This window comes from Calliphora vicina, chromosome 4, assembly GCF_958450345.1.
Source record: "Calliphora vicina chromosome 4, idCalVici1.1, whole genome shotgun sequence".
Taxonomy (NCBI): Eukaryota; Metazoa; Arthropoda; class Insecta; order Diptera; family Calliphoridae; genus Calliphora; species Calliphora vicina.
Window position 1 is genome coordinate 121,381,521 of NC_088783.1, and position 10,874 is coordinate 121,392,394.

Consider the following 10,874-nt stretch of genomic DNA (forward strand, 5'->3'; position numbering starts at 1 on the left):
ACGCAAAATGAAAATAACAAAAAAAAAACAAAAAACAAAACCTCGAACACATAATACCCAAAACAAAATAAAATAAACCGTGTAGTATCTGTGATACTCAAGGGTGCATCCTTTTGTGTTTAACCAAGCAACTACAACACATCTGATTGTTTGCAATTATTTTTTTAGTACTTTGCTCTCGGCTTAAATAAATAAAATAACTACAAAAGAAAACAAAACAAATTTCATAAACATACTTGCATAATAAACGTAACTGACAGACGTACATTGAAACAGACAGACAGACATACAAACAACATATTTAAATCACAGCCAATGATCCTGCTTATCAAAAAAAAAATCATTTAACAATTATCCTTAAACTCAAACTTATTCGGTACCCAACGACTGTGCTGTATTTAAAATGAATACATCAAGGCTTGAGTATCCTCAACCATCCTTTCCTTATGACTCCTTTTCAAACACACACAATGAGTGATCTGCTCAGATAGGAAAAGGATGCAATAACAATAGATTATATGAATTTCTGTAGCACCCACTACAGGTAGATATCTAATACATTTTTACTTTAGAGGATACACTCCTCTTTTGGCTACAATAGAATTTAAGGAAACAAATGCTTTAGACAAAATCTTTAGATTTTCATTTCATTTATCATACATTTCGGAGTTTTATGATGTAATAATTGTTAAAAATACAATTGTTTTGTAGGATATAGATTCCCCCTTTTTAACTTAAATAGCAATCAATCGGCTTGAATTAAAAAATATCATTTACCTATGATTTTTTGTTAGCATGATTATTTGCAGCTTAATGTCTTAAATAAAAGTGATAATAATAGCGATATTCAAAGCTTATTATTTTCATAGCAGCACATTTACAAGACTATGCCTCATTTTCTTATTCGCTAGTTACTTTGTATCTTTACGAAATAATGACAGTTTCCAACCGGTCTTGTCTAGCCATTAATTTATTCACTCAGCGAACAATTTTGTGTTGTGCACATGAATTTGTCTTGTTTGGACACCATTTTTCAATGTTATGTTCCTGTCCACACGAGACAAATTCATGTGTGGACAAAAAATTCCCGCTAACTAAGCAAATTAATTGATGGCTGGTCAAAATGTATTAGTTACAAAAATTTATAATCAGATATTTAAAAATAAGCTACAACTAAAACAAACAACAATTTTAAAGGCTCTCATGAAATTTCACTTCATTGAAAATCAAACAATTTAAAAATCAGAGATTTAACTACATAAAAACTGATAGAAATAACATTATTACATAAAATGTTTGTAACAATTAACAAACTAAATACGATTTGCATATGTTTTTATAAAACATCTGTCCATATAATTTAAGAAAATCTTTTAATTGTAAATCTTTTAATCTTTAGCCAATCTATAACCCAAAGTAACAACAACCTTTAGTTAATTAATACAATTATCTAATGAAAACAGAAAAGGATATTTTCTGAAGACTGTAGATTACAAAATATCATCATTCATTCCATTTAAATAAAACAAAATGTTCAGTTCAGCAGTTCAGAATTGGTAATTTTGACACGGAAGACAAATATAGCCCCGGCCAGCTAAGAAAGTCAGAAGACCAAGAATTGGAGGCATTACTCCATAAAGATTGTTGTCAAAGTCAACAAGAGCTTGCAACATCACGTTTACGAGCAGCAGGATTCATCCAAAAGCACGGAAATTGGGTACCATACGAATTGAAGCTAAGGGACCATAATTTTTGCACCGAATCATTACTTGCGATGAAAAATGTATCCATTACGATAACCCGAAACATAAGAGATCGTATGTGAAGCCCGGCCAACAAGCCAAATCGAGCCTAAGTAATTCTCTATATTTGATAGGAACAAAAGGGTCCTATGAGCCGCTGAACTCTGACCTGACCATCACTTATATTTCTGACCAAAAATCGATTTTATATATAAAAACTCAAAATATCAAAATTCGCTAATAACTTTTCCAATAAGCGTTTAATCAAGAAAAGAAGCTCGATCTGTGATCACTCATATTTCTGAACAAAAATCGATTTTTCATATAAAAACTCAAAATATCTAAATTCTCTAATATCTTGGCCAATAAGCGTTTAATCAAAAAAAAAGGAGCTCGGTCTATGATCACTCATATTTCTGAACAAAAATCGATTGTTCATATAAAAATATTTAAATTCTCTAATATCTTGGCCAATAAGCGTTTAATCAAAAAAAGGAGCTCGATCTGTGATCACTCATATTTTTGAACAAAAATCGATTTTTCATATAAAAACTCAAAATATCTAAATTCTCTACTATCTTGGCCAATAATCGTTTAATCAAAAAAAAGGAGCTCGATCTGTGATCACTCATTTTTCCGACCAAAATTCGATTTTTTATATAAAAACTCAAAATATCTAAATTCGCTAATAACTTGGCCAATAAGCGTTTAATCAAGAAAAGGAGCTGATCTGTGATCACTTATATTTCTGACCAAAAATCGATTTTTTTATATAAAAACTATGTAAATTGATTTACATGTATTTTATTGTTTTTTTTTTCTTAACTATTTTTACCCTTTACAAACCGCTTCTCACAAATTCACAAATCGAACACAAGCGTTTTTTTTAACTTGGACAGGACAACATCTGTCGGGTCAGCTAGTATTTAATAAATCAGTTATTTTAATAATTTAAAAAAAAGGTTAGGACATGATTCAGAAACACGAAAGGAGAATAATTTTCAAATTTTTGTATAAAACAATCGAAAATTATTTAAAAACTTTGTGATTTTCATTTAAAAATTGTTTTCCTTTCATGTTTCTGAATCAGGCCCTTAATTTTACTTGTGGTTATTTTTTGAGTGTCATTATATAAAAAAGTACAACTAAAAACGCTCAATTTCAACTTTATAAAATAGTAACTCAATATTTCTGGGTTAGGAAATTGGATAAAATTTGAGAGTAGAGACCTCTACAAATGTACGAGTAACAATGAATGTTAAACACACAAAGTGGATGTTATTTTAACACACAACCGGATGTGAAAAACTGTTACATGCGACATCTATTGCTAAATATATACAGTTTACTTTAAAATTTATTATCCTTTCACGAACACAACATAACAACCAGCAGTTCGTCAAACTAGACAGCTGTCAAAAAGGACTCATAGACAATAATAATTTTTGGCTTCGTGAATGTCAAAGTAAAATATAAAAGACTCGAACGAACGAGTGAGTACCGTATAGCAAAGAAGACGCAATTAGAAAATATTGCCTAATCGAAGAAGTAAAGGATACAACTATCTATCAACCACAACCACTACTAAACCAGCAAAGGAAAAAAACAATAAAAAGTCATTCTTAAAAAATTTCACAACGCAGACAACATCGAAAATCAAACGAAAATTTATTAAGAAAAAACACTTAATATATAAATAACGAAAAAAATATAAATAAATAAATAAGACAAAGAAAATGTTGCAGCACAAATAAATAAAATTCCAGGTTATGCACGGAGAATTTTTTGTGAAATAATGAGACATCAAGTAAACGCGTGTGTGAAAAATCTGCTAAATGTATCATAAACGATTACATAAAAAATTCAATAAAGTCTATTGCATTACGTGCGACATATTTCTCAACTATCAAACGAAATTAACGAAAATCTAACTTTAAAACGAGTCAAGTTGCTAGAATCTTTACTATTGGAAATACAAAGTCTATACGAACAAAAAACGGGTAAATTTTCATGCAACTTTCATTAAATTTAACAAAAGGGACTCAGTCCTCTTCTTTTCAGTGTCAGTGGCCACAAAAAGGAAAGGAAAAAAAGAAAGAAATATGAATCATTAATTTGTTTAGGGCAATACCATCATGAGTAATTCTGACTATGCATATGTATAAGTGCGTGTGTGTATGTATGTGGGGATGTTTATGTGTTGGTGGAAAACTAGTTGGAATGCAAGGGTGGGTGGGTGTGTTCCTTTGTCTGCTAATTAAAACTGCTTAGAAAGTCATTTGACAAAGAAAGAGGAACAAAATTGTTTAATATTCTTTGAGAAAAAGAAAACTGCTGAGTTTGTGCTCTTAAAGGATTTAAAAACTTATGTAACCTTTGATTTAAGTAATTTTAGCAAAAACAACAACTTCAATAACACCTACATACTTGCATTCAAATAAAACAACAATCATAAACTTCAACTTCTGAGGTGCATTTGTTATTGTCGCATTCGTTGTCAAAACAAGTACACAGTGTACACATAGTGCACACACTCTCCCCTTAATGTAGCTTGCATTACACCTCTCTGACTGACTGACTGGCTGGGTACACATATGTATGGTTAAGTTTGCATAAATGGGAGTATTTAACTTTTTCTTTCTTCCCAAGAAACAAAATTATTTCTATAGAAATCTGCCTGCCTCTTTCCTCAATTGGTTTCTTTTTCCATACAATTCTTTTTGTTTTTCTTTTAAACCAGCTGTAATTGGTGCTGGGGTCATTTAGTTTACGAAATAAACACAAACTAATCGATAAATTTCAGTCTCATCCCCTTAAAATATTTTGCTGACGTACCAACCCACCCGTTGCACATGTACTTGTATGACCTCTCCGCTAATTAAACAAATAAATGCAAGTGAGAAATTTTCTATTGATTTGCATCATAGAGAGAAGACTGACTTGACTGTTGATGTTCTTCCTTATACATAGTATATGTATTTTTATTTTTTGGAGAGTCTAAACGTTCAAGGTTAATGTCCTAATTTTGCAACATTCATACTATTTTTAAGGAAATACTCATAACTGCAAAACGTCTTTTCAAGAATAGTTGCTTTCAACAAAGTTTTTGATAAAATACAATTGAATTATTTTGTAGCTACTTCCCATATTATACTATTAGAAACTTAAGATTCCTCAAAAAGAAAAATTAATTAAGAATATTTTATTCAACTATGATACACTACCATAATATTAAGAATATTTCATTATACTATGATGAAAAAAATTATGCACCATCAATCCAAAACTTATTAATTTCACATTTTAATCCAAATTTCTTACATTTCAATAGATTGAAACAATTTTCCAGCGTACAAACGGCATAGATCCTATCGTTATTCCAGAAGGGCCCAGATTATACTCGCATCCGATTTTGTGCATTTTTATTCAAAACTTCATACATTTCAATCGATTGTACACAATATCTTCCAAGTTCGAACGTTTAGCCTCCAAAGAGTTTTAATGAATGTTGGTTACCGATTCGAAATGGTTAAACGGTAACGGTATTTTGGGTTTTTTTCGATAACGACATTGTAACGGTACCCCAGCTATACCTAACGACAGCTTACCGGTAACGGTAACCAACTTGCTTTTAAATAAACTGTCTCTATAAAATTTTAACGTTATTTATCCCTCCACTTAGACCCCATCAGCCTTACAACATACATACGTCATAAATCCTATAGGAATTCCAGAAGAGCAATTAACGAATTTTATCGATTTAAAGGTTGAAATCGCAAACGATAATATCGGAGGGTCCCGATACCCAAGCTGTCATGAGCACTATGAGACCAAATCGTAAAATTTGGAACTGGTCCATCAGGGAAGACTAAGGAATTCTCAGTCAATCTAAACCTTCCCATACATTCAAAATGGAACTGAAAGAAAGTAGGATGACAAAAATAATTCTATGCGAAGACTTTGACATATATTCAACACTTAAGCAGATTTCATCGCCTTTTTCCACTCTATAAAACTTTGTGTTGCGGTGATCCAGGCTATTATTCCACTAGGTCGGAAACACAGACTCCCATATATAACTATTTACGGATATCCAAGATATGGCCCTGGTGAATTTCAAATAGATTCGACTAATAGTCAATATATTTTATACAATTTCATGCGAGCATAGTGTCACCTTTGTTCTGCATTATTCCTAAGTACGTCCATCCTCGAGGGCCTCCGGAGGGCCAATATTTTTCTCCCCAAAATATCTGAGTTATTACGCGAACTGTTGATGTGTTCTGTTCTAACCCATTTCTTCAGTTCCCTTTTTAAATCCTGCAAGGGTGTTAAGATATTTAGGTTAAAATATACTAGAGGAGACCATTTTGAACAGTGTATTAACATTTTCGTTCCCCACAATGACCTGAAATGTTTATTTCTATCTTTTAACAAAGAGTAGTCTTTATATAAACAGACTGATTATGATGCACCTGATTGACCTTTTAAGAGGTCATGTTGAACTAAAGTCGCATGTAACTCTATCCTAGCAGACGATGGATATAAACCCCTTTGTTTCCAGATCGTACAGCAGGATTATTTGAATATCGTGGCTAAACTTACAAATTTAAGAAAAGATAAGAAACTGTTCTGATTTTGGTAAAAATATCGATGATTTTTGCTAGCGATGTCTACAACTTTTATACATTCATATAAAACTGCTAAGTTGGAAATGAATTTACTCTTTAAGCTAAAAAATCTTGAAAAATAATTCGAAAAATAATAATTAATCTTAATAAATAAAATACACTCTGCCAATTTAAAAACGATTTAAACCTTTAAGAATTTTACATTTTTTTTAAATAGAACTTCCTAAAGAATAGTTTTTTAATCTAAATTATTTGCTTCTTTCAGAAAAAAATGTCTCAGGATAATAGAATACCCAGTGTCGGTCTGTTTTTTATAACAACATTCATAATTTTAAACGTCAATACCCTGCTGTATGGAACACTTGTAAAGGCCAACTCATTGGCTACAGTTGTAACACCAACAGACATTAGTGTATCCACAAGTCCGTCTCTAAATGTCTCTACCGTAAACTCAATGACCACGGATGCACCGGCTACGGCACAAAGTGTTGGACAAGAAACGGTAGTGGAAACAACAACGGTAGAGCCAACACCACCACCCTCGACCACTTCAATGCATGAGATTTTGGGATCAGCTGGACCCGATAAAAGGGAACAGGATGCCATTCTCAAGGCCTTGGATTGGTTGAAGATGAAAAGAGCTGCCGACTATGGCTGGGGCAATGATACACATGTTGTTATATTGGCCAAAGAGTTGTCGGGTGCCCGAGATCCTTACGATGCCGACGGCCACTTGCAGGTTATACAGGAATTGGAAGACATGTTGTCGGTAAAAGAAATGGAAATTGAAATTTTAGCCATGCTGGACAGGCATCATACACTACCCAAACCTTTGAATTTGGAAAAATTGGCTCGTTATGTGCTGGCCTTAGGCTCTCTGTGCAAAGATCCTAAACATTTTCATGGTCATGATTTGGTAGCAACACTGCAACATCATGAGCCCACACAAGATATAGAGTTTGCTTTGACCACTTTGTCGGCCTGCAGTTCGGCGGCTCATGTGCGAAAACGACAAATACGTAGACTATTGGATATAGCCAGTGGGGTGACCGACCAAAGTGTGGATACAATTGCCATGGTAGGTGGTAGAGAAAATTATTAGTTAGTCTTAACTTATTTGATGTTTTTCTTTTATTAAAGGTTATTTTGGCTTTACGCTGCATTGTCACCGATCATCGCCATAGACATCTGCAGCATTTTGTCAGACGACCAGCCCGAGGTCTGGCTAGTTTACAGGATCCCCGTGGTAACTTTGGTTCTTTACGCAGCACCGCTTTAGCCATGCAAGCATTACAGGATTTGGAACATGATCCAGCAGGTGCTTGGAATAGAACAGCTGCTTCTCGCTGGATTTTAAGTCGCCAAAGAGAGGATGGTGGCTGGAGTGAAGAACCCTTGCAAGATGGTCAAGATCCAGATATTGGGGTGGGTTTAACAGCCGATATCATTTTGGCCTTGGGTTGGAAGGGTCTAGGAGCCGTTAGGGCTTTACAATGTGATCATGTTATACGCGAAAATAGTGATCCATCGTCGGGTGAGTGGGATTTTGATTTTTAAAGAGACGTTTTTTTTTTGTTGAGAGATTTAATCAATTTGTTTTCGTTTACAGAGAATGGTGAACAAAAGTTGGCGGTTCCCTATGGTTTAACTACATCGGCAGAAGAATCTGATTCACGCAATGTTTCATATACGTATACCCTGTGGGTAGGCTCAAATGTAACCGAAGCCATTTCCTTGTCTTTAGTATCGCCGAAAAATACAACATTCTTCAAAGCCATGACCCAGGCGGCCGATATGGATTCAAGGTAAGGGATCAAGGGCCGTATAAATATATATAAATAAGTTATTTTTAAATTAAAAAGAAACAAGTTTATACAAAATGACAAGTAACTGTACTTGTTTTGCAGAAGTACTTTTCCAAAGAGGTACTCTTTCAAAAAGGTCTCTTTTCTAAACAAGTTAGAAAGCTACTTTGGGCTGTAGCCTATTTTATATAGGTACCCTTCACTAAAGTACTATATAAGATACAGATTTAAAAAAAATGTTAGGTACAAAAATGGGGAAAACATTTTTTCGTGAAAACTATTTTTTATTGAAAAAAAATTATGGGTGAAAAAAAATCGGAATCAAAAATATTTTGACCTATTGTCGGTTCGAATTTCTATGCCGTTGTATACGTCATTGGAAATTTATCCCTATTGTTAATGACTTAGTAATTAATAAGGTACTTATCTGAAAAAGTACTTCTTCCAATGCAAGCAACTGATCCATAAACAAGTTCTTTCTTAAAGATGAACTCTTTGAAAAGGGCGCAAGTGTTTTTACTTAAAAATTGTACTATCTGAAAAAGTACTTCTTCATAGGGGTACATCTTTAAAAAAGTACCTTTTGAAAGAGGCACTCTTATGGAATAATACTTTTTTAGAAAAATTTATATAAACGTACTTTTTAAAATAACTTTTTTAGTTTAACTTGTTTTAAAATAGCTTTAAATTCTTGTTATTTACAGGTTTGCCTTTGAGGCTAGAGAATGGCCCAATGGACACTATGTGCACACTTTGGCTGGCAAAAAAGAGGAGCCCAGAGGGTAATTTTTATAAATCAATTAATGTTTATATTAAGATATTTATGTTTTTGGGGTTTCAGGTACAACTATTGGTTACTTTATCGTTTGCCAGAACTTCCTGATCCCAATAATGCTCCCGGAAATCAGCTTATAGCGCCAGTTGGTAAGTTATAAAGAGGGTAAATATTAAATAGATTTTTTTTTAAATTTGTTTTATACTTCAAGGCGTGGATGAACTAATGGTGGAAGATGGTGAACATTATTTGTATTGGTACAAAAAACTTTAAGTCTCAGAACAGCCATAAGTACAGCATTTGAAAGCATTCCGACAACTCCTCATTCAACTAATTTGCAAATCCAGGTTATTAAATTGTTAATTTATATACAAAACTATGTATAATACAAAGGTATAAGTTATAAAGCTGTGGATTTAAGGACTAGATTATACTATTGGTAAAATAGTAAGTTTAGTTCATAAAACAAACAGAAATTAATATTGCTTGTACGTATTTTATATATTTTGTAATAGACAAAACAATTTTATAACCTAAGGCCATTTTAGCATCTTATAGAATATAAATGTGATGCACACAAACAGAATTCGCTTTAAAATTTAACAAATAAAACAAAAAACCAAAAAAAAAAGAAATGCATACAAAAATAAAACCAAATAAAGTTTAAATCAATATTCAAACAAAAGCATCGAACTAACGCCAAGGAAATGCCAACTGACATTTGAAATTTGAACTAAGGAGTTTTCACACAACTAAATCACCCAATAAAAAATACAAAACAGACAAACATACACCTTAACACAAAACTTAGCATACAACAGACAGATATTCAAACCAAACAAACTAACAGTCAGACAAACAGACATTCAGACACCGTTCGTAACAATAAGTGATTATAAATCATACAACACTAATTAAGCATTAATATTTACATACATACAATTCATATTCATTAATTTATAATAATAATAATATAATAAAAAATTGAAAAGAAACAAAAATAATTAAAACGAAAAACAAATGGAAACACAAATACCATGTAGATAATATTTTGTGCATCTAAATCGAATATAATTTTGATATTGTACGAGCAACATACTACAACAGTATGTGATATTTGAAACAAAACAAAATATTCAATAATAAGTAATTATTATTAATAATAATTATATTACTAAAAAAAGAAGCTAAAAGGTTTGTTAAGCTAAATCTTCAACATCCTTAAATCTTACAACTCTATTAACTTACAAACAAAACAAAAACTATAAATTTAAACTTTAATAACTTTCAATATTCTATTGTATTGTATACTGTGCTATGATTCTTATTTATTTTCATAAGTTTTTGTTTCTAAAATTTACTTTATTCTATTTAATGCAGAGACGATATACAAATAATACAAATTAATTAACTAACTAATTAATGAATTACATTATTGATTAAACTTAGCCAGCCAAATCTGTATTTGTTTACAACTTTTGCAAAAAACAAGAGCCCAGACATTGAAGGTATTGTATGAAAATAATCTTAAACAAATAAAAGATCGAAAACTGAAAAAAGAGATTTCAAAGATTTAAATATCATGGATTTTATTAAAAACAAAGAATTAGACACAAAATCTATTACAAAATTATTTTTATACACATTTAATTGCCTTTTCTAAATATTTAAACCAGTGATCAAGACCAGGATCCGAACACGACTATTCAGATGTATACAATCAGCCCAATTATGAATAAAAATTCCCCGGGAGTTGTTCCCCTTTTCTCATTTTTCCTATTCAAATTCAATGGGAAAAACTACCGGGAAACAAACTCCCGGTGAATTTTTTATTCATAATTGGGCTGAATATGAATGTGATCAATACTGTATAAATGTATCAAGAGTGTGCATGAAAAACACAATCAGAAAATTCATTTTA

General features: G+C 31.9%; 1 protein-coding gene across 1 annotated transcript; it reads left to right on the forward strand.

Moving 5' to 3' along the window:
* The first annotated feature begins 6,644 nt into the window (after positions 1-6,644).
* LOC135957993 (uncharacterized protein CG3556) lies at positions 6,645-10,086 on the forward strand. The gene is made up of 6 exons (XM_065508844.1): positions 6,645-7,451; positions 7,514-7,907; positions 7,983-8,178; positions 8,883-8,960; positions 9,020-9,102; positions 9,165-10,086. The coding sequence occupies exons 1-6, from the start codon at positions 6,645-6,647 to the stop codon at positions 9,224-9,226; spliced, it is 1,620 nt and encodes a 539-aa protein (XP_065364916.1). The 3' UTR covers positions 9,227-10,086.
* The last annotated feature ends 788 nt before the right edge of the window (positions 10,087-10,874 follow it).

Coding starts and splice junctions, on each gene's coding strand:
- LOC135957993 (XM_065508844.1), top strand. CDS start 6,645: ATGTCTCAGGATAATAGAATACCCAGTGTCGGTCTGTTTTTTATAACA. Junction 8,179..8,882: donor GCGGCCGATATGGATTCAAG/GTAAGGGATCAA, acceptor TGTTATTTACAG/GTTTGCCTTTGAGGCTAGAG. Junction 8,961..9,019: donor AAAAAAGAGGAGCCCAGAGG/GTAATTTTTATA, acceptor TTGGGGTTTCAG/GTACAACTATTGGTTACTTT.